The sequence below is a fragment of the Cyrtonyx montezumae genome, unplaced genomic scaffold, assembly GCF_038088225.1.
Source record: "Cyrtonyx montezumae isolate F1298 unplaced genomic scaffold, pur_monq_1.0 scaffold_24, whole genome shotgun sequence".
Taxonomy (NCBI): Eukaryota; Metazoa; Chordata; class Aves; order Galliformes; family Odontophoridae; genus Cyrtonyx; species Cyrtonyx montezumae.
This window is the reverse complement of record NW_027071981.1, coordinates 9,137,406-9,162,762: the sequence shown is the minus strand read 5'-3', so window position 1 is coordinate 9,162,762 and position 25,357 is coordinate 9,137,406. Positions and strand designations below refer to the sequence as shown.

General features: G+C 42.4%; 1 protein-coding gene across 2 annotated transcripts in view; it reads right to left on the bottom strand.

Moving 5' to 3' along the window:
• Positions 1–6,509: 6,509 nt before the first annotated feature.
• The window catches only part of LCLAT1 (lysocardiolipin acyltransferase 1), a 103,683-nt gene continuing 84,835 nt past the window's right edge, over positions 6,510–25,357 (bottom strand). For both annotated transcript variants that reach the window (XM_065739629.1, XM_065739630.1), the window contains exon 6: positions 6,510–7,018. In XM_065739629.1, coding sequence (XP_065595701.1) covers positions 6,510–7,018 — 509 coding nt within the window. The remainder of the gene's footprint in view (positions 7,019–25,357) is intronic.

Here is a 25,357-nt window from a genome sequence, read left to right as displayed (position 1 = left end):
ATTTTTAGGTTCTTCTCCCTGATGATTCATTAGGAAAGCTAATGTTTTCCAAGTTGCTGGGCATCCAACCCTTGAGGTGGGCACTCCATGCACTTCTGATAAATATAGACCACTTCAATTATATAAATGCCTGTAATAGGCAGCATCTTGTCTGGAGCACTCTGTCTGAATAAGATGCAGGAGAGACCTTATTGCCCTCTACAACTGCTTGAAAGGAGGTTGTGGCGAGGTTGGGTTGGCCTCTTCTCCCACGTAACTAGTGATAGGATAAGAGGGAATGGCCTTATGTTGCTCTGGGGGAGGTTTAGATTGGATATTAACAACTTATCTGAAACTCTTTCAGGTCAGGCACTGGAATGGGCAGCCCAGGGGGGTGGTGGAGTCCCAGTGTTGGGGAGAGGTGTTCAAGTAGTGTGTAAATGCAGTACTAAGGGACACGGTTCAGTGGGCGATATTGGTGATGTGTGGATGGTTGGACTAGATGACCCTAAAGGCCTTTTCCAACTTTAATGATTCTGTGATTCTATCAGCACATGTGTGCATGTAGAGCAACAAGAACTAAGACACCTGCCAAGGGATTGAATGACTGCCTTGCTATTTGTTTTATTTTGGTGGTCTTTATGCTCTCCGTGGCTTTATTGCACACGGGCTTACTAAATAACTCAGGGAGATTTGGTGGCCCTAGACATTCGAGGTTTGGTGAGACCTCTCTGCTCTGCTGCCAAGAGGAGGAAAGCTGGTGATGGAGCAGATCCTGTGGGAGCCAGGGATGCAGAAGAAATTCCACCTTTCCAGATCAGTGGTAGACAGCACTGTCCAAACACTCTCTGAGCTCCAGCACTGGGGCCGTGCCCACTGCCCTCTGAGACAGAGCCTTTCCTTCACCCTCAACCCTCCCCTGACACAGCTCCATGCTGTCCCCAGAGAGCAGAGCTCAGCACTGCCCTCCAGAGTCCTCAGAACTGTCCAGATTAAGAGAATTATTAAGAGAAACAGTACCAAAAGCATTGCTGAAATCCTAAAAGGTCACACAGACTGCCTTCCCTTGGTCACAGGAGTAAGCAAAGGACTTCATACCTGGGTGTGTGATGGTATAGTGACAGGAAAGGAACCTTTTGCAAAGAGAGCACCTAACAGCGTGCTGTGTCAATACAGAAAGCTTGAAAAGTTCGTGATCTTTTTATCAAATAACAAGGTTAATGGAGTTGGGCTGTGATGTCACAAAAATAACACCTGACATCTTTAGGGCCTAGACGTTACTGCAACAACTGAATGGCAAAATGCAGAATAATCACTAAAGCATTCAAAATACAAAAGAAAGAACGTAATTAATAGACGTGAGAAACACTTACATGAGCAATGTTTTTGCACAGTGATTTAGCCCTCGGCCTCCGTCTCCTTGTGGCATGTGCAGCAAGAGCCCCATGGATTGGGGAAGGCCTGCTTCATGTCAGTGGGTTTGTCTTGATGCCTCTCCCCAAGGAACGCTCAGGGACCTGCTAATCATAAAACAATGCAAGCTCCAGGGGACGGAAAGACATGTTTGCACATATTGTTTAGAAAGGGGAGGAGCTGCTGCCATTAAACGCAGTCAGTGCTGGCTGTTTGTTTGGCACTGCTCAGCCAGGCTGGCCACGAGCTGCATAACGATGGCAGAGAGGTCTGCTGAGGAGGCCTGAGGGATATTTATGTCAAGGACTGTTCTGCCTATATTTGTTGTTCTTACTGTGCAAGCATACATTATGTCCTGTTATAACTTGAATAGCTTTTATGCAACAGCTTAGAACAATGAAGCCAATTAAAGATTAAGTATTTTACCTCCCTGGCGTTATCTTTGTCTCTACCTAACACTCAATGACCTGATCTCTTCCAGACACCTGCATTCCTTGCTGGAAACAGGAGGAGGAATGGCCCCAGAATGAAGCAAAGAACTCTGCTTTCGTCCCTGGGCCAGCCCCCTCCTGACCATCAGGCTGAGAAAATGGGACGAGAGTGACAAAACACAAGGGGCACGCTGCTGTCGTGGAGCTGGAGCCCCTCTGACCCCCAAAGAGGTTTCAGTGCAACGCTCCCCCCTGCTGACAGCAACCCACAGGACCAAGGCTGTGGGGCCTGCCAGAGCCTGCAGTGGTGGATGCCGAGTGCTGCTCCCTCCTCCATCCCTGAGCCTGCTAAGGATTCTCCTTCTGTGAAGACTCAGCAGGAAGCAGCTAATGCAACCTCTCCTGCTCATCCACAGAGCTCATATCCAGCAGATAACAAAACCACAGGCTCCTTTCCCATTAATCCCTAATTAGGCACTCTCTCATGTAGCACTTTCCGTCATTAGCTGAGGTAGAAAGCAGAAAACCTGCCTTTAACCTTCACACCTCACGCAGAGGGAGACCCAAGCCCTTGCTGTGATCAGGCCTACACAATTCCTTACGCGCACCTTTTGGGGCTCCTGGCAAAGATCCTCCTCTTTCCCCACGGAAAGATATAACAGCAAAACCTTCCTGAAAGGTCAATATCTGTGCAGAGGAGGCTGGTGAAGGCAGCCTTGCATTATCTGAGCCCCAAGGAAACAAAAAGCAAGTGACAACAGCTTCTTCAGAGAGACAAGCCACTCAATACAGAGTGAGGCAACTTCTACTTCTGGGGACTCATTTGAATGCTCTGAGCATACGCAGCAATCCCAAATATCATCTCCAGCTTTGAAAACAGCCACCAGAGTCTCTGTTTCTTATTTTTCTGACCACAATGTTACAGTCGCAGCAAGGGCATTACCCTCGTTACTCTGCTTGGTAAAAAGGGCCACAGCTACTCCTAAGAAACACAGCTCTTACCCTTCCACACATTAATTTCTAGACAGTGGAGAGACAAATCACACTGAGCCTGCAAAGTCATATAGAAACAGGTCCTGCAAGTAAGCAAACCCTGCCACAGACCACTTTCTGAGTCAGAAATTACACCGGCGGTAACAGGATGCATATAGAATATATCACACAGTAGAATGAATGCAGTGAAGTTAAAAACATGCAATGCTTCAAGACTTTATTGTTGCTGTAGAGTAATTGATACATGGTTAAAATATCCTAATATAATCAATGGACTTTGAAAACTAAGGCTTTCTGTAGTTTGTAGTGTCTTGGTGTTTTCTTTCATACAATGTATATATAAAATCAAGTTATAAAAACACTCATCTTTTTTAAACAACAGAGATGTATGCAATGCACAGAGCTAGAAACTACATCTCATATGAACAAGACAACACCCCATAGACCTGCTCGGAGCCCTGCAGCTTTGAACACAAGAGAAATGTCTTGGTTTGATGTCCTGTTAGCCAGACGAGTTTCAGGACGAACACTGATGAGAGGATTTCACCTTTCAGTTCGGAGCAAAGAGAGAGAAAACCACAGCACAGATGAGGAAACATTCGATGGATCAAATGAAGAGTATCACTGAAGGCAAGAGAAGCAAGTCATTTTCCTCAGATAATATAAGGAAGACTTAGCAGAGGTGGAGGTCCTGTACTTGAGGCTGAATGATGTGCTCTATTTACCAGCACTTGAGAGGACAAAAGCCATGAGAAACTGGGCTAATGAGTAAGGTAAGTCTTGGTGCCAACATGAGGTCCACAAAAGGTAGGCATGTTGGACTCCTGGAGTGCTAGCACCGTAATCTAACAGCATTGAAAACACTTCAAGTGATTTACCCAGCATGTCTTAGTAAGTAGAGTTTGAATACGGAAACAGGGTGAATAAAAACAGAGCATTCTCCCCAAAATCTGCATATTAAAACCTTTTGAGTAAAATCCACTTTTTGATCAAATAGGAAAAGAGCACTCACAGAAAGATCTCCCTCATCACTTTAATGACTTTTTAATCGCAAACGGTGTGGGTTTTTTTGTCTTGCACTTCTAATTGAAAATGGAGGCACGGAATCTGAAAACTCCTGCCTGTCTGAAAGCCAACAGCCTTCCCCAGGAGAGGAGGATTCCTCACTTACCACAGGCTCCCCTACTTTATGTCACCAGGCAGTGCCAATGCAGCATTTAGAGCTAACAAGGTGATGATTATTTCTGCTCAGTCTGAATCCACAGGAGAGGAGGATGAACTGCAGATTTACGTTAGTTTGGCTCCAGCCAGACAGAAAACTTTTAAGGGTCAATTCTGAGTTGCACTGTATTTCATTTTCAGAATTCAACTCTCATCAAACACATACAAAATACGCTAGAAATCTTACCCTGCTCCACGACCAGGACTCACAGGGATGTCTCTGGTACACTTTATGACATCACAAAGTTCTCTGAATGACTGAAAAAGTGTGGCTGGTTATTTCCATCACCGCTACGTAAGCTGTCCTCTGAAGTCATTCCTGAAGAATCATATGGCTGTTGGCCTGGCCTGGCCATGGCTACTCCTGGTGTGAAAATACAGCTGCAGCTCAGGACAGACTCAAAGCCTTTTGGGTCTCCTCTCTTACCTGTAAGTGCCACTTTTAGTTTCTCCCTTATGGTGACTGTTATGTGGACACCAAAGCAGAGTATGAAGTGAAAACACCCCAAGCTGTGCAGATTTTGGCTACTGTCTAAATGCCTTCTAATATCACAACATTACATGAAGGAATGTCAGCACAGCACAGAAGAACTGCAACAAAACAACAGTTATCCACCTTTAAGGACTCCGATACAAATATGAAAAATCATTAAGAAACATAATCCTAAGTATAAACCTACTTTTATTTATCTTTTAAGAAAAAAAGGATTAAAAAACTAGAATAAAACAGATGGCTTCAAGTACTTTCTGCATAATAAACAGTTATTATAAGCACGGATTAAAAAATACTTGTCACCTTGTGAGGGACAGTTGAATAGAGGCTGGTGATTCATTCAAAAAATGGCCTTTGATACAAAAACACGAGACAGCATTTCTAGTGTTGTAGAAGAAACAAATGTACGCGCAGTGCCGACCCAGTGCTTGGGATAGGCAGTTTGAATTTCACAGCAGTACAACTCAACATCCAGTCAGGATATTTTGGTTTAGCTCAATTAAGCCTCCATGCAATAAACAATAAATGTCCAGAAAGTTTTGCATCAATACTTTGTTTATCCATGTGACCTAGCACTTCTGAGGCTGAACAAGTCTAACCTGAGCTGTCTCCTACGTGCTGGCAATGCTTGCACCTTTTACTGTAGATATTACATTTATTACGCTTGCAAAGTGCATTGTCAGATTTTAATTTGGATTCCAAGATAGTCAGAAACCTTTAATATCATGAAAAGAAGGAAAAGTGTTGCAGCAGGAGCTCCACAAAACAATATAAAATTGCAAAGCAGTATGGAAAAGAAGTGATGCAGTCAGGCAACGAAAGATTATACTGCGAAGAGAAGCTGAAACTCAATTTCCCTGCACTGTGATAGTCTGAAAGCCATCTCTTCTAATACTCATATGAAAACAAGCATTGCATTGGATACATTCCAACAGGTCTGGCTGGCTTGCACAGAAAAGGCCATCTTCTTCTTTATGCATCTTGGCAGCTGAAATGTCTAAGGAAGTAATGTGAGAACAAAACAAAAATCCTTCAAAGAAAAGATACTTTGCTTGCTCCAAAATAAAATAAAATAAAAAAATCAGCAAAATAATGTCTATAATGAGACTTCTGAAAAACCATTTGCCAGCTTCTTGAGAGACTGGCACATATTACTGCCCCTACCAGAAAAAAAACATACCAGTAAAAGAAAAAAAACAACAAAACCCAGCTCCCCTGTCCTGCAGCTCTATGTACCACAGTAGGAACGAGTCTCCCACAGCTAAGAGGGACACCAAACCAGCATGAACAGTGAGAAATCAAAACTAAGCTGCACAGATCTACTAAATAATCAGTTAAGACTTAACTGGAGGCAATGCCAGCACTGTTTCTTGGACCACAGCACAACACTGGCAGGCTTAAAAATCCTTTTGAGTTCTGATTGACTGAGACAGAACAGGTTGAATAGTGTGGTACGCTCAGTAGTGTTTGAAGAAGCTGAAGGCAAAGTATTTTAAAGTTAAGTTGGACTACTTGAAATAGCAAAAAAGAAATGCAACATCCTCCTCCAGCTTCCACCTACCATCAAACCACTTTTAAACTTAGCAGCTTTTCAAATCCGGTGCTTTATGACAATATGATTTTACAGAAGTAATACATCTGTCTTTCTTAGCTGGACAGTTTGGATTTGTACATGGACTTTCAGTGCACGTCGTATTTATGAACACCCCTTTGATTGTTCAATAATCCAGCAGCATGTTTCTTAATTACAGCAGAATGCAGGTGCTAGCTGCTTGCAAGAGCAATGTTGAAATTACATTCAGAGATAAAAACTATCATTTTCACACGCAGTGGTAACTAACGATTTTCTTTCTTTTCACAGACTTAAGTGCAAATGTCTAGCAAACAATGACACTAGTAAAAGACAATACTCATGCAAAAATTCTTTCCTGTTCATAAAATTTGCAGCACCCCACAAAGCCACACATTATTATGCCCTTCTATGTTTTTTTAATTTTTGTGTCGTCGTATTTCTGTTGCTTTTTAAAATATCGATGACAAGCAAGTTCAATCAGTTCCAGCCCACCAAATATCTTCTGCTGCACAACAAAAACGGCTATCACGGCTGCAAAATACCATCGTGCAAAGCTGTACAGGTACAGCAGTGCAAACATACCCAGTGGGAACACTGTCCAATACAGGAGTGAGATGCACTTGACTGCAAGGACCCTGAGCTCAGATTTACACGGGGGAATAATGCTTTGCCCTGTCTCATCAAAGCACTTTCCACCTTCGTAGAAGCGTCGAAGTCTTTCCTCCTTCTCTTCCCAACGTTTCTGGCACCAAAGCTGCAGCTCCTCTTTAGAAGTGGGCACTGTCTCTATGGGGTATCTCTGGACATGAAAGTGAATCTCCTTTGGGAAGTTCCCGTTCAAAAGGTGCTTCTCTGTCTGAGGAATGTTTTGGGGGTACGCCACAGTTATGTCATGGATAGCATCAAGGTTGTTACCTGGAAGAAAGATTTGGGAACAAAGATCAGTACAGATGATACAACAAGCACAATGCTACTTTGCTTCAAGGCACGACCGAAAACTGCCAGAATAGTAGAAGGATTCCCAAAGATACGCTAGCTGCATAGAGATTGTTTCATATTCTGGAATCCAAAGGCTGAGAGGTCAGAGATTTCCCATTCATTACCTCTTCTGAATCTGAGCAAAAACATTTGGAAACAAAACCACTTGCACAAACTAATGTAGAATTACAACACAGGGAGTAAGAGGATCAAGTCAAATCGGTAGGAGAGAATATGCAAATCTCATCTTGGAAGAAGAACAGAGTACACACAGCTAATCCACTAACGTGTTTCCAAAACTACCATACGTGTGTTGCAAATGTATCTTTAACTCATCAAACATAACCGGCCGCATGTTCCTGTGAACAGAGCAAAATATTTAGTTTGAACTTGGATCTGGAGCAAACAGCACACGTAGTCCTAATTTACCATCTGCAAAAGCATACATGAAGCACACAACAGGTAAATATCACTAGCTCCATTAAATCTAGGGTGCCTGACAAAGGCTGAGGAGCCTCTCTGTAGCTCAGCCAGCTCTGCAGAGTACACCAGCTAACATGGTTTCTTTATGTTTGACCAGTTGGTACTCTACTGGGGTGAGCTGCAGCTTACTTCATTCCAGAGCTGGTAAACACAAAGCATACTAAAATGGTGGAGAAGCTGAGCTTTATGTAAACCTGTTATCCGGACAGAGTTAACCATTCAAAAAGCAATTGTAGATTAAAAATTCAAGGGAATACTGACAAAAAAACTGATCTTCATTACAACACCAGGTCGAGCCAACGCTCTCAAAACGACAGCACTATCGTCAAAGTTGGTTTTACAAGCTCATCTTTGTACTAACCATTTTTACACGGATGCTCTTCTAAGTATCTTCTTCACCCTCAGCCTTTGACTAGACATTCTTTTCAGATTTCATAATCTAAATTCTGCTAGTATAAAACGCATCTAAAAATAGGTGCATGGTGCGCTGGACATTGCATAACTGTTAAGTTCTGCCAGCAGTGATTTATCCTGTGTTGCTGTTTCTATTTTGCCGTCTGTCTCAGGGCAAAATAGAATTGGAGACTAAATGCTGTCTGTAGTTGCAGTGTCTGAAGACTTTTTTTCTCATAGATGATGTAAATTCTTGCAAAAACAACCGCAATCTTCTTCTCAGCCCTGCTCTCCCTTTCTTTTTGCTCTCCTACTCCAGCATTCCTTACAGGTCCTTTAATCCTTTAGGGATTTGATTTAGTAGTTCAGTGGGTAGGGATGGTGATAGGAGGATGGTTGGACTAGATGATCTTGTAGGTCCTTTCCAACCTAACAAACCTAGGTCCAAAACTGATAAGAACAGAACGGAGGCTTTAAATGGCCGTGTTCAAAACGATTTATCTAAAGTTCGACTCCAACTATCACAAGAGGGGAGGAAAAAAACCCTATGCAGTCTTTCAGAGTATTTTACAATGGTAGTATATTATAATGGTCTCTTTCAAGAGAGTTTTGTGTCTTGGGTTTCTAAAGAGCAACCTGGAAAACGTTCAGTCTTCCTGAGATCCTCGTATGAAAAAAAGCCCTCTGAGGCAAGTGCTGCGGGCTACTTGAGTTTCTCACTCATCTTGCAGCCATTTGTGTCTTTGAAGCTGAACAGGCAGCTTGCCCTTAGTCCAAGGGATGTGCAAATGTTCTCGGAATTTCAAGGCTTTACACAAACTTCCACATCATCATAAGAATTGTGTGAAGCCTTGAACAGCTTAGATTATTCTGTTAAAAGAAGCACTTACGTCTTGTTAGTAAGATGCACTCTTTGCCAAAGTATTGTTTGTAACATACTACTTGCTATATGTGTACATGTGGTTGATCGCACTGTCTTTTGTAGCTTGAAAACTTGCTTGGGCTATGACTAGGATTTACAGATGTCCCTGGTTCAGAAATCCCCAGGGCACGTGCTAGGATTGCTGGCATACAGAACAAGGGCCAAAGTTGCAAATAGAGAGTTGGTACAGTAACTCTGGTCTGTGGGCACGTGTCTAGTGACACACTGTGTAATGCAATAAACTTTGCACACTCAAAACGGGCAGATGTCCCCATGCTCATGCAGCTTTATTATTAGAAAACATCTACACTACACTGAAGCTTCTAAATTAGCTATCCAGAACAGGGCTCTGTATACAAGAAGGTCAGCATTATTTTTTTCTGCATTATAAGCAGAGAAATTGAAGCAAATGATGATGAACTGTTCAGTGTGCCCAACTTGAACCAGTATCTCCTGAAAGCCAGCTGCAAAGTCTACCTATTAAACTCTGTTTTACACAAGAAGAAATTGTGCTTATTTCAAAGGTAGGCTTATCACATCTGAAAGCACTGAAACATCAGAAGGAAAAGATCAGAATACCGGGTTTCATATGCAAGAGGATTACAGCCTTTCTCAACAGGTCCCTTGTTTGAGTCATACATATTTAAAAACACAAAAGGCAAACCGAAACTTTAATTCCCTGGCAAGGCAAGCAGGTGGAAAGGACCGACTTCAATCAGTTTTCTACAGCTGTTGAAAGAAGCACGTCCTGCCATTTGTTACGTGCACTAAAGCTGCTGGATCCACACCATACACTTGAACAAAAGAGTTCTGCATATTCTCTGTTGATTTGTCAACAGTATTTTAGAACATGGACAGGGTCTATACATCACTTCCTAATGTGCTGCAAGTGAACCTGCTAGAAAAGTTACTGCAGCAGATGAAAGTAGGCCATGCAGGAGCAGGGACAAAACTCCTTTAGGCTAGGCTTAATCCAGCAATTTGGAATGTGCATCCTTGGCTAGAGCCCATTTACCATCTCTGTTGCTCTCTGAAGTTAAGCTGGTTCCCTCTGCAGTCTGGAGATACCTTACAGCCAATGCTTGAGATGAACAGCAAGATGAAGGCCAGCCAGTGAAAGACCAATCCTGAATGGAGATGTACTGAGGTCAATGAATTTAAAGATCTGCTTAAAACCTCTATTTCTGTGCATTTTAAGAAGAAATTGCCCTAAGGGAAATCACACCATACTACTTGTCTACTGGGTCAAAAAACAAAGTGAATTAAATATATTTTTGTTCATAGTTCAGGGAAGCTGCCAGTGGACAAGCCACTCTTTACACTGTGACATCCACGGGATCTCCTTTATTCTGCACTTACCAATTCCCACTCCTCATTAAGACTTGCACTCCAAGTATTGTGTGCTGGTAGGTAGAATTTGACCTGATCTGCAGTGGGTCTGCCCAGGTGACCTGAGAAGCGAGCCTAACTCAGACATCTACAAAGTCAGTGCAACTGTAAGCTAAGTGCTAGAAATTGTAGATGATGAGCTACGCTGGTTATTCATTTCTTTCTTATGTAACAATAAATCTCTAATTATATCCACAGCCCTGTGTCCAGTCACTGCCAGGGATCCCTGAAGAACTTGCCAGTCCTGGTAACAAGGACAGAGAAAATCAAATAATGTTCACAATTTTGCATCTGAAATCTAATTTAACTAAGAAACCCCCATTAGGGCAAAAATGTCAGGCAGTTAGCCCAGCCCTCAGGACAAACACACAGCTTCCGTAGCTTTACATCCTCCTTACTTTCATTCTGCAAAGCCAGACCTATGAAGAGTATTCTGTCCTTCACTTTACAGAAGCACTTCAGAAAAAGAAAGCTGACTACTGTGCTCAAGAATGACTATAAAATTTCTTTGTAATTATTGTTAAGCAGCTACAAACACGAGGTAAATGATTAATGCATGTTGCAATCTCTATTTCAGGATGACAGAATGGCACAAAAGCACTGTGATTTTTCTTTTTAAACATTCTGTCCTCCAGTCAAGTTGATTTATATTTCAGGATCTGCTGATACACAACATTAGTTCAAGCAACCACAATGCACACAGCTGGTTGCTTTGGGCACTGCGCTTACAGGTGGCATAGGAAGAATTTACCAGAATCATAGCCAAAAGAAAAACCAACCTCAGAGAATGATAACTTCTTAAAAACAAATGAACAAAAAAAAAAAAACCCTCCAAGGAAAAGTTAGGACATTTTCTCTCACCACACCAGCTGTTCCACCAGAATCTTTATTCTACACTACAATGCCAGCCGTAGTAGCCCAACAGATGCGAGGCTGCCCTCTCTTCCACCTGTTTTAAGCAGACAGACATACAAACTGGTCTCAGCTGACCCCACACCCTACGGTGCTGGGTTGGACCTTGTGATCCTGCTAGTAGCCAACCTGTCACCATCTGATCTTCCCAGCATCCAACTCATACCTACAGCAGCTTCAACAGCTGGCTCCTGAGTATTCCATAAATCTTGTACAATTCCCAAACAGTCTTCTCTGCATCCCACAATGACTCCTAAAGTCCTGAAAAGAGTAATATCCCTTGGTCTACAAGGTGATGGGCACGAGCTTCCCCCATTGACACACTGTGATGGATGTCCACCATGACAACCCTAGGAGGAGCTGGGACAGGGCTGTTTCTCTGTGTTTTGGGATTTCCTTGCCTGCCATTATGTCGCTGGGCTCCTTTGTGTGTGCACAGATCAGCCTTTTATCTCACAACCCAGTATTATAAAACCTTACAACCAAGAGCATCTTATTAGGTTCAAAGTAAAGGTATCATGGATAAATTTAAAATGACTTTTAATGGTGTGTGTTAAATAACCCAATGTCAGCACAATATTCCAGTTCTAGGGGGAAAAGTAGCCTGAATATAAAGCCAGGATTAAACTATTTTAAGCTTCTTTCAAGTACATTTGCAGCTGTGGCTGGTGAAAACTGTCAGAACTAATGCTCAGCCCAAGAATGAAGTCCCAAATAAGAAGGCTGATTGCACACCCTCATCCCCTGCACTGTAAGGATCACTCTGCAGCTTCAGCACTGCTCATTCCTCAGCAGTGATTCACACCAGTGACAGGGACACTTTCTTGCTCTTACCTGGGACAGAGCAATGCTGAGCAAGCTCACTGTGAGATCTATATAAGGTGACTTGAGGGCCAAAATGATGATTCAGAGCAGCAGCTCTTAAAAGCCAAAATGACCATCAGAGTGCCAAAAATGAGGTAAGTCCATGTAGTGCACTACTCAGGCTTTCAGAAGTCTGGAAGGTGAACAGGTAGCTGAGTCTCCTCAACATTAGCAGTGGTGGCTACTATCCATCTCCATTCCTAGCGAGGATCAAAGCAGCTGGACTTTGTCCCACTTTACTTATCACTGACACTATCTTACATCATGTGAAAATCATATGGTCTCTTCCTTTGCATTAATTCAGTAGAGAAGATGCTATTATTAACTGCAGTGTATCACACAGCAGTGAGTCGATGAGTCTTAGAGTCAGAATGGGGAGAGGTATGCTAAGGTGCTTTCATAACAAAATAGTCATGATAAGCTTCAGATAAGCTGTTCTTTGTAGAGTCAATATACAGGGATCCTGGCCCTTGTCCTTTCCATCTCTCACCACAATGGAACTACACCTTTCTCCTGCAAAGCAGCATACCTATCCCATAATCACACGACTCTGAATGTTTCACATATCTTCAGACTTCCATAAGCATCACCCATAGCACTTTCATCCTCCCTTCAATAGCACAGAATCATTTGATTTGGAAGGGATCCTTAAAGACCATCCAGTCCAACTCTCCTACAATGAGCAGGGACATGCACGGCTCCATCAGGTGCTCACAGCCCCATCCAGCCTGACCTTGGATGTCTCCAGGGACTGGGCATCCACCACTTCTCTGTCACCACCCTTAGAGTAAAAACTTTACCCTCAATATAGTCACATATATTTCCTTAGGAAAGTAGGCAGGAGGAGCTCAGCATCTGTAAACAATCAAAGCTGAGCTAGAAATGAGTAGAACAGATTGCCTACGTTGTTCAATATCTGATTGTTTTACACTAGCTTTGAGACAAGGATACATTTTTGGACATTAAAACAACAGCTATCTGAAACAGCTTACTGTGAAATACTACTGTGTGGGCTCCTGAGATTTCAGTCATTTTTCATTGAGAAAAATACAGTCCAGAGTATCAAAACGGAGCAGATTCAAGAATGGACAGCTTCTCCTGGGAAGCATCACCCTTGCTGAGACTTAAAACTTCAGGCAGCCTTCTCTAAAGCAACAGTGTCAACCACGGTTCATCTAAATTAACTCAGTAGCTATTGGAAATCTTTTTTGGCTAAGTGCAGCAATCAAATAAGCGAACAAAAAAGACAGAAGGATACTGATGACCTTGATTAACAGAGAACAGTGATCCTGCCTATCAATTCTTACTCTAGTTATCCCTTTCTCTATTGGCCCTGTGATAAAAGGAGACACAAAGACCTTCCCCTGGAGAAGATGGAGTTAAGGCACCAGCACCTCTCGCCCTTGAGGCTGGAAACCAAGGGAAGGGACTATGCTGGGTTTTCTAGTCAGCAGCAGGAAGAAGCAGTGCTCTGGGAGCAGAGGTCTGCTGGGAACCATCCCAAGGTACCTTTCACCTGATAGTACAGAGATCAAGAGGTATAAGGGCATCCTCAAAAATATCAGCATACATTACACAAGCTTAATTGTTTTATGCAATACACTCGAACCACAGTTTTGCAGTCCAATGCCATGTCTCACAAGCATGTAAGAAAACATCACTAGTTGATGTTGTCTAGGGAGGGAACAGGATTGAGGAAATCCACTTTGACTTTGAAATCTCTGTAAATACCTCATTTAATTATTTTTAAGCCAGAAGGGAATGTTATCACCATCTAAACTGATCTCTTGAGCCACAGGAGCTTATGCAGAATGCTTTCATTTTTGCACAGGGTTAGTCTAAGACAGACATCCCATGTTGCCTTTAAGCTTTCAACCTGAAATAGGCAATTCCTTCAATTAATTACACCAGGGAGGTGGGGGAGAAGTACATTATTGCTATACTGAATCTATCTGGTTTTACCTCTCGACCATACAGTCCTGTTAAATAAAACAGGTCGCGTAGTGCTAGTCTGATCTACCAACCTTGTAAACTGCTCCTGAATCACCTAAACACAGAGTGCAGGCGGCGGTGCTGAATTCCACCTGTATCACAACACTTCACAAGCACCACTAACATTTTACAGCTCCATCTCTACCTCACCATCTCTCTGGATGTTGGCCTTGGGATCCAACTGCTATGAAAGTCAGGTCTGAAACGCTGTGTGTCACTACTGGGTAATGCTGTCACCACAACTCCAGTGATTTCAGGAGCCTAATCTGCTGTGTGTTCAGTGTGAGCACGTGAGGGAGCCGCGTGCTGGGGAAGTGAAGGACCCAGCTATCGTGACAGGGAATGCGTGGACCAGGAGGCTCCATCTGTAAGGCTGCCAGATGGCAACTGCCCTTAGCTCTTCTCTCCCAGGATCCAAAGGGTTATTTAGGAATTGCAAAGCAAAAGCTGCTTGAGCTATTAATAAAATACAAAATATGTGGAGAGTAGGGAGCAAAGGGATAAAAGGGTTGGAATAATAAGTTATTTTCAGTCACAAGGGATGACCAGGCATAACTGACTAACCACCCTTTACTCTACCATTCCTGAACTATATTTATCAAATCCAGATAAAAAATATACCATATTTATTGCCTTGCCTGCCCAGCTTCCCACACTTCACGTCTGCTCCACATACATGCATGAAACTCAGTTTTCAGAGGTATGTTACATGCTAGAAAGGAGAAAACATACTGTTTCTAGGCTTGTTGTACACTGTTACTTATTTGTAGAGTAAATGATGTTTCATCTAAGAGACAGACTCTGACGTATTGGTATGCAACTCATCAGCTCCACTGAGCTTTAACATGAATTTCCTGGCAAACAGACAAGAAATTCAGATGAAAATCACAATTAAGCTTTAAATAAAGATAACTTACTGTACTGCGGTGAAATCCTTCTAGAAGCATCACATGCAGCCTGCCATGTCGTAAGGTCTCTTTGCAGAATGACAAATTTGCACACATCAGGGAACAGCTCAACAGCTGCTTTTTGTTTTGTTTTGTTTTCTTTTCTTTAAGAAGTTCAATTAGTTGTACAAGTATTTCAGTAAAGCTAAGCATCATAACAATTAAGCAAAAGTAAGGTATCGTATATCCTTAAAACACATCCCGTCTATTTACAGTGCATGAGCAAACAACTCAAGCTGATTCTTATCTTTGTAAAATAACAGACTATCCACCTAATTCCTCTGTTATTTGGTAGGCATTTGAAATCCCTGAGAGTCTGAGAAAGAGGCAGTCCACCCGTGCATATTTCTTTGCTCTTTGCCTACATGAACAATCTCTCTGCAATACCGATGGAACTCAGCAACCATCTCTAAAACCAAAACCACATCCTCACTGGAGGCAACCCAGTCCTGCTACAATTCAGCTGTCGCATCTGAAATTTCCACTGCCACGCTGACTGGCCCCACTGAGTTAACAGTCAAACAAAACACTCTGGAACCATTCACATACACATCCGCCATACCAATGATGCTCCAAATTGCAGGACATTGCTGCTAGGTAAACAGTGCAGCTGGCTTAAAGTCTGGGAGCTTTGGGGAATAGAAGTGACGTGCTCCTAAAGCTGCCAGGAGGAGCAGTCTGTATGAACTGTCACGTATCTTTCAGCATCCCATCTGAAATACAAGTGTTAAATGGGTTGCCCTTCACTATCTCCCTGTTTGTGTTACTTATTTCCCCTACATCTTCTAAAGCCTTTGCTTATTTCCTTTTCAAACATTTTTTTAATGATTCCGGGATTAACCAGGATGTAGAGCAGGAATTCCTCACAGTTTTCTCACAGTTTTTAATCTTTTTCAAATCGTTTTAGATGCAGGAACATTAGACTCCAGCTGATCTGCAGATCGACCCAGCATTTTGAGTCCTGTCTTTTGTGAAGTCACTGCAAAACCAGCAGGAGACAGAGTGAGGATTAGAGCAAAATATTTCACCACAGATATTCAGAAGTAAGCAGCTGTGGCACAGTAATCAACTGATCAAAGTGTGTGCAATCTTTTTAGTAATACCATGGAGATGTCACTTTCAGTCAGACCCTTAGCTCATGCCAATGAATTATTATCCAACTGTATTGTAGTGGCAGCAATAAGTAAATAAACAAGGGTTTCTACTGAATGACATTCGTCCTCTTCAATGATCAAGATAAAGGTTCAGCTTAATTGCTTCACCTTGCTTCTTCTCCCTTCTTAATTGCCACAGTCTGTTGATTCAGTGCATGCTGCTGCCTGTTCTTACCACTACCCAGAATCAGCCACTAGAGAGTACTCTTTAGCTGTTTAGTGACCTACTTTTAGATGAACTTGCCCTCTTCACACTGTCCATAGCATCACTCATGGCCACAGAGCCTCCAGGAGCCCCAGTTGGAGCAATCTGGCATTAGAAATAAACTTCAATCCGAAGCAAGGCTACAGGTAGGCTAGATGATACACCCAGAGCCACTGTATTTGGGACACAGGAGGAGAAACTCAAACCACGTTTGAACTTTTGGGAGGTTTGGTGGTACAAATATGGCCCATGCCAATCTGAAATAATTGATGCAAATGTACCCTGCAACAAAAATAGAACATAAACTAGATGTTGAAAAAACACCTGCTAGCAGCCACCTCAAATATTTGAACGGAGTGTTTCTACACACATCCTGAGCCAATCTCTCCCATTTCATGCCTCACCGGGTTGTGTTATTGCCATTCTTGGTCACAGTGGCTTGTTTTCCTTTCAGTGCACAAAGCAAAAGGAATGCAGAACAGCACCAGTGGTCTGACGAGAAGGTACAATTTCAGCACAGAGAAAATTGTTAGGCTTATGACTTCTTTCTTACGGATACATACACGATAAAGCCACATTATCCATTTGCTCCACCTTGTTTAAAATCTAGGGCAAGCATTTTGCTCTGAAAACATTGCACACATTACCTTTACAGATTCTTCTGCCAAGAATATGTGTCTTGTGATCTAAATGTGCAGCTGAGGTATATGCACACAGAAACAAGCTCATCTATACACCTCAGTAGGTGGAATCAGTCTAGGGCAGTGAGGTACTTGGGCTTCAACTAACCAGTATAGCCTCTTGAATTCACTGACAAAACACAGCCCCCCACTTTATACATTCAGTTATTTCATAGAATGTAACCCTTTGAGATGCAACTCTAATACCACCACTTACATTTCCATGTTTGTTTTTTTCCCCTGCTGACCAACAAAACAAAACATAGACCCCCTAACACAAAAGCGTACAGCACTGCAAATAACAAGCATGCAGGCCCAGGACTGCGAGCACTGAGAGATATGGATGCATTGTTCCCAATCCCGTGGTGCTAAAACAGTTTCCACCAGACCACAACACACAAGTGGACAAATCTTATTAAATTTAATCAGCCCAGTACTTGGGGGAGCCATCTTAATCAGTAAGGGATTTGATGAAAAGCCACAACTCCAATGAATACTCTTTAATTACGACTGACTAATATTTATCCACAAAGAAGAATTTGTTTCAGGATTAGGCTGAGGACCTGGAAGAAGCCAAAGACATCAAATTAATAATGGAATGCCTAATTAAAGTATAATGGAAACCTAATTGTGATATGCTGCTTTGTAGCACACATGATTTATTTAGAACAATTGCTTTTCACTGGGCTCATTAGGGAAAGTTAAACAAAACACAATGGTAAAAAAGAAAAGAGAAAAACAGACAAACTGGAACCTCAGTAATGATCATAATCAGCTGATGAAAGATAGTGACATGCTTGTCAGATAAAGCACTGCCATCCCTTCACGGGCTGTGGTTAAAAATGTTTTAAAAGGGTAATTATCATTACACAGTTCCTTTCCTCCGTAACAACGAGGGATCAGACCCAAGCCCTGCTGAAGCTACTTGGTGGAGCTCCACTGGTGGAAAAGAGCCATCAAGTTAAAGGGTCTTTGGATTCCCCGCAGTCAGAGTAACCTCAGGTAACATACAGAGCCTCCCCACTGCTGCTGAAGGAGAGCAGCAAGGGCAGAGCAAACAGCACAGAGCCCTCTAGCCTTTCCTATCTGTGCTCCGAGAGAATGAAACTGCACTTGATCAGGGCACGTTTCTTGAAGAGGTCATGGCCCTACAGGTACACATGGCACATAACTGCATGTACTTCCCCCCCCATCCCCCCTTTATAAAACATAAACTAGAGCTCTAGTCATTCTCCTTGTAAAACCAAGCATCCTTCCTGACTGCATCCTGATGGCACTTGGGGCAGTTTTAAATTACTTCTACAGTGTCGATGAAAACACCACTGTGCTGACCTGCAATATTTTCTTCCATGTGCTGGTAAAGCATCAGGAAAAACAAAGAATGGAAAGGAGCTGCTCCTGCTGCTCCTCCTCCCTGCAATGCCCTGCAGAAAAACAGGTCTGGGGAAACTAAGGAGCAGCTGAGCTTTCTCCAGTGGTGGTTGGTGGAACCACAGATCCCTTAGCTCTGGCTCTGATGTTTACCTGGCGATGCGAGAATGGCTGCACCAACAGAAGCTGTCACAACAGTGCCATACAGAAGAGATGATAGAGACCCTAGGTTCTGTGAAAACACAGCACCATGGCCTTGAGGGACTGCAGCCATTTAAAATGTGTAGCAGCCAAAAGATTTGTCTCTAGAAGTAAAAAAGATGAGCCCATAAGACAACCTACACAACAGAGATGTTCTCTGGAAGCGGTAAGTGTGGGAAAAGCACAGAGTGCATGGTCTTGTAATCCCATGCTGGTAAGTGAAAGCAGCTGTTACTAACGTTTTGAACGTTGATTTTTGACACAAATGTGAGTCTGGTACATAACTAATTCACAAGGAATGAACCGAGGCAGTTTGGTCTATTGCACAGGATTTGCAGAAAGAAAGTCCACTGTTGTCAACAGGCAATTGTTTTTCTTAATCATTTTAATTTAGAGAAAAATGAAGGCCCTCAAGCTTCACGCAGCGCATTGAGAGGACAATGCTTAATTAAGGGAAGAATATTTGCCATCGCAGGAAATTCCTTTGAGCTATGTTTTCCCTAAAGACACTTTGCTATAGGAAACAAATAGATCTAACACATTTGAGCTCAGAAACACTCTCCCTCAAGGTTTCCTGAACAATTCCTCAGCACAGCTCCTCGAGCTTACTTCAAGCACAAAAGGCATTGCATGGTCCTTAATCCACAACTTCTTTGACTGTAAGATCCTGAATCACACAGGAGAAGCGAATGGAGAGGTGAAACATGCATCAGTAACACATCTCAGAGAGCTCCACTTTCCTTGGTTGCAACTTGTTTTTTAGCTACTAGTGCTTCCACACACAACACAATCCACTACAACCAGCTTCAGGCTGCTGGGGCCTTGCTAGTGTGTCTCCAGTGCCATGACTTGATGTGAAAATAGCTATCTGCACTCATGTTTGCACTATGGACACAACCAGCTGTGCAGACCTTCAGCCTCGGTGGAAAGGCCAGATGTCCTACTGGCTATGGATAAATGCCCTGATGCCTCCCCACCCTGGAAGAAGGAAGGTCAGGGGAGTGAACTGGCTCAGGGCTGGTGGTATCACTGCTTAGAGCTCTGAGCTGCCTGCAGGAAGGCTTTGCACAGCACAGATTTTATTTAACAGCCAGGTACAACTGGACGTCTCCATTTTTCCAGCCCAAAGGGAAGGAAAAAGACCATGATTACGAATGGGAACAAAGAAGTTGCCACAGGTTCCCATGACACATCAACAAAGGTGGGAGAAAAGTCTGATTTTATCTGAAGAGCATCTACCAGCTGAGGAACAGCTTACGTTAGGCTTTTCAAGAGTTGCAAAACGATAAAGCACCAGTTGGTCTTTTGCAAATAAATGACGGGGTGATGAAAAATCCATTGTAACCTGACTGAGTTCATAGAGAGCTTAACACTGTAAGAGGCACTTGGTAGAAACTGAGCTTGCCCAGCAAGACAAAAGGAGAACTTCAGCTGCTTTGCTGTATATGGAAAACATGACAAATGAATGCTGAAACCCAAAGCCACCTCAGTATGTTTTCCGCCTAAGCAACAGTGACAAAAACAAACTCCCAACAATTCTTCCAAATACGCTACCTTCTGAAAGCAAACAAATGAAACAATAAGCAACCACAGCATGAATACCTCTGCAAGAACACAGTTAGTGACCAAGACAAATGAAATGAAAAACAAAGTGAGACCTAATATTTTTCTTCTCCCAAAGCAATGTCAACCTACAGTCATAGTTTCATTAAGTGACAAAAGAAACTTCAACTGTGGTGGCTTATGGTGGAAATGGCATTTCTAATATCAAAGCTGACAGCAAAATTGATTCTGCAAGCTGGCGAGTTCTGTTCAAACACCCACAGTAACACATTTAAGTGTTAAGTTTGCCTACCAAAATTGAAGCATTCTTAGATTAGTTTATAAGATATATCGTACAACAAAATAACAAATAGTGTTAGAAGAGCGAACACGTGTCTGTAGTAGTAGCCACTATCACAGAAAGACTATAAATGGGAGTATTTTTCTAGGTCAGTATGGAATCTGAGAAGTCCTCTGATATCACTTCATTCTCACCAACTGCAGACACAAATGAAGAATTCCATCAATAGAGTAAAACTCTGGCTCACACTGGCAGTATAAATTGACTGGTACAGTGAGTTATGCTGCTGTCTGTGATGAAATCACTTTGTCGACAATTGCTCCAGATGGAAATGAACTGGCTTTTGTCCATCGGTCTTCGCTGACTTTCTAAAACTTCTTTCTTGATATGAGTGATAAGCTAGATACCAAGATGTTTTTAAGACTCATTGGTAAATCATTTCACCTAATCCCAAATGAAACTGACGAAAGTCCAGAAAGCTCATTTCGCTGTGCACAAGTCTTTTCTTTAAAGTTATTTTGGTAGCTTCTCAGTTAGAATTACAGGGCACATCCTTATATCCCTCCCTAAGCCATATGCCTTCAAAGACAGACACCACAATCGTTTGATACAGCTGTATCTACACTCCTCTGCTGACACTACAGCTGATCTATGTGAGAAGTTCTGATTTACTTTACCACACTTCCTCTTTGGGATCTCTTGTCTGAGACGGTAAGCCAGTAACAATACCTGCCTCCTTCCTGAATACCAAAAAAGGGAATGGCATAACAAATGCCACTAAAATGCACACTGAATTCTTGATTCTTAAGTATACATTCTCAAAGGGCTGTTTTAAGAAAATATTTACTTCTTGGTTGTTATGGTGATCTTTTCACAGCAGTTTATAAAAATAGGAATGGCTAAAAATAAAATAAAAAAAAAATCCAAAGAAACCTAAGGAACTGAAAAGGGAATATGGCGTGCAGATTTGTTTGGTTCAGAATAAATCTGCATATAGTGTCTTGCAGCAGCACGCTTTACAAAAGGAATTAAAGCCATGAAATTAACATTTTAATGAAGTAGAGAGACCATTGACGTCAGGACTACTCACTGATTGCTGCTTCCAGGTGGCCTAATGAGATGAAAATGAAGTTTATATCTTCAGCTAGTCTAAGCCAGGCTTGTTTTGGGACTGTGATTGAATTTAAATGAGAAGATACTGCTGTGTACAAACAAGTCTAGGCTGGTAAGTAGCCTTATCAAATCTGGGCATAACAAACGCTTCATTTAAAATATTTTATGTTAAGAAAAGAGATTTCATTATTACTTTCACAGTTCGAAATAAATGCAAAGCCAAAGTTTTACCACTAATTCTATAGCACGCCACTGCTTTTGTACTGGTTGCTCCATGGATTGCTGCACAAAATTTTTACTGCAAGTTGTGCTTGTTTATCTATCAAGAAGACGAAATCATTCTGGATTCCACTGGAGAAACAGGAAATCATAAATCCAGTGTAGACTGTGGATAACTGTGACTTTTTTTGGCACCAGAGGCATTCAGACATTAAGGTCAATTGATGGAAATGCAAGACCACCATATATTGTGAAACACTCTCGAAAAGGAATTAGTGCACATCATCAATCCCATGTACCTAAGTGCCACTGAAAGAGTGCGTTTCATTTTCTGCCTTCACTGTAACCAGTGAATAGACGTGCATAAATATCATCCATTACTTCCTATTAGAGTCATGAATCAACATTGGTTTTGCTTTAAATATAATATTACTACTTAGAGAATGAGATAACCATAACGGTGGGGGCACTCTCGCAGAATTTCTGTGAAATCCTGCGAGGGAGTTTAGTATCTTTTCCACTTCCTACCATTGTTACAACACTGAAAAACAAATAAAAATAAAGAAAAAACAATCCCCAAATTGGACTCATTACTAAAACTGCACCGTTTGTTTAAATCTAATTCTCACTTCATTCTTGTGTTCATACATCCGTAAATTAGACTTCAACAGTCCAAATTCTCATTTCATAAGATGCCTTTACATAAAACCTGCTGCTTATGGTATAATTGGTCAGTACTAGAGAATAAAGCAGGGCAGGACAAATGCAGAAAACACAGAACTGATCTTCCAAACTCAGCTCTTCTCCTAAATCTTTAACTTAGAGCTAAAGAACAGCCAGGAGAGGTCGTGTTTTATTTCCCTTGCTTGGAATGATATCAAGAACCACGCACCATGCCCTGCCATGGGAACTCTGGAGCAGGAGGAACAGCTGGCAGACACAGATCTGTGATGCTGTTGTGTCACTGGCAGAAGGACCCACATTCTTGTGGGCAAGTAAACACATCTGATCGGAATTGCTTTGGGACAGCCTTGGACACAGAGCCTCCAGATTTGCTGCTTGCATTATTCCTATTATTGAGCTGACTGACCTGGACAAAGGGCTGGGTACCAACCTACACGTTGATAAGCATGGTAGCAAATATCTTTCTATCCAAAAGGTGTCTGTAAACCACTTTCATTCTTAGGATGCTAATGACATGGCTAAACCAAACCAGTAGTAAACCATCTCAAAAGAAATGATCTTGCTTGTTCATCGTCTCCCAGTGGGTGCTCCCAACTCTCCCTGGTGAGCCCTTGCAGCACGTGGAGCCAGAAGCTAGTCCTGGCAGAGCCGTGCTGATACTGGTGCTGCTGGGGGATCTGAGCCCTGACTGCTGAAGGGTATGGGACATCAGTGATTCTGCTGCTGGCTCAATTGGGAAAGCTCATCAGGCTACAGTAGATGCATCAAGCATATCAGAAACCTCTTCCTTCATCCGCTAAATAGGAGTGGCACTCTGTTTCCCCTCCATCCAAGAGGTGGGTGTAGGCTTGTCTTCTTGGGGCAGGAGACCCAACCTGCAGCTCACAGCTGTTGTGTTGGTAAGATACAAAAACAAGATTACTCAGAACACAGCGTCCTCCTGTAATTTGTGTGAATTCTGGGCCAAGGGTTGGAACATTTTTTCTTCATTATTCTACCGTTGCCTAGTGCAGCATTTTCCTCTGTTAGCTGCTATTGCCTCGAACAGCATCTGGAAAAAGTTAGGTAGCCAGAAGAGAGTAACAGACATGAGCTCAGTGTGTTCCCAAGACCTGATTTTTAGAGATACAACACACCTGCAGCTTTCAGCAGATTCACTGCAGAGTTACAGGGCTCTAAGCTTTATGAAAAACAAACAACAACAACAACAACAAAAGCCCATGATGATTAAACCCACTCAGCAAGTATGTCCCTGCTTCCTACACACCAGCTAAATGCTCTGGAGGCTTGTGAACACTTGCTCCAAGCATGGACTGCAGTACTTCATCCTAGGAGGTGACGAAGATGTGAATAACCTCAGCAAGATCTACATCCGAGAAGGATGTTCACAAATTCCTGGCTAGCAACAGATGGAAAAAACAAAGGCATGGAACCACAGCTGCTCCTTTTTTGAAATGGTGAAGGACCCAGGAGAACCTCCAAGCTGCAAGCTCCAGCAGAAGCAAGCAGCATACCTTCCCAGCCCTGTTTGGAGGAACAGGCACTAATGAGCTTTACCAGATAAGTGCTCTCTGCCCAACAGCTAGACACACCGCTGCCATTCAGACCCAAATTTCTTCATCACCAACAAAGCACAAAACAGTTTTGATTATGGAAGAGGTACGTACCTTGCATGCTTTAGCACAAACAACTCCAAGGTAGCTGAAAACAAATCATGTTGTACACAGAAAGAAGTGAGACCGTGGTTTTCAGCACTTCTTAGTCTCTCCCTCAGCACCCTGATGCATTCATTTATCTAGAGCAGCAACAACTTCAACAGGTTCCTGAAACTACAAACTCCCAGACAGCCACACTGCATCACCGTCCACAGTCAGGCAGTTCTCAGACTTGACTACCTCACACATTTAAGAAGTGATGCAGCATCTCAGCAGAAGAACAGAACAAAGCCAGGCCTACACAACCTCCTCCAGATGTGCACAGACAAACTTCTGGATACGTGCATTTGTATTTTGCAGAGCTCATCTTGAAAACAGAACCATAGGTAGAGGCGCTCCTCAGGTTTCTCACTTCCCTGAACTACCAAAAAACAGCCTGAAATGGCTTTGTTTTCTTTCTTAAAGATGAGTTTCTGTGTTTCGGTACAGCAATTCCTTCAAGACGTTTCCTGCCCTGCCACCAGTCACCCAACTCTTTCAGGGTGACTTTAAGTGACGAGGAGCTCGCAAACACCTATCCTTCTTATTTCCATCTAAGATCCATAAAGCCACTTTGATGACACACTATTAGGCAGTATTGTCTTTAGTAAATTCTGCATTTCAAGCTTCCAGTGCTTTTCAGATCCAAAATAAGAATTTCTACTCAATGCTTAATACACACATTTGTAAACTGACAGATCAAACAGTGCTAAAATTTGATGCTACATAATTACTTCTGTTTGGGAAAATGCTGCTGAAACAGAGTAAACACATTTTTGAGAAAATTAAATAGAGCCCACAGTACATCAAACACTGTACCTGAGACAAGACATCATCCTTCTGTCTTGCTTCCCTGACTTTATACTGCCTTACAAATGGCAAAGTGCTTGACCAGAGAATTAATTGCACAGACAAAAATAATACTGAATCCCATCATGAGATGCTGACAAGAAACCATGTCAGGTACCTGTTCTGTAATAAAGCTCTCAGTAAATGTCCCTGCAAAGAACCTGGTTCAGTTAAAGAAAGACTTGCCATCAAAATGGCATAAAAATAACAGCCTTCAACGAGACAGGGGCACCTTCTTCTTCGACTCTCGCTACAGGAAAAGCATTTATAAATGGTAGCTAACATATTTTCCCCAAACAAAGTTGCAGTTAGTTCATTTAACATCTGGAATTTACAGGATATTTTAGGAGATAGGTGCATG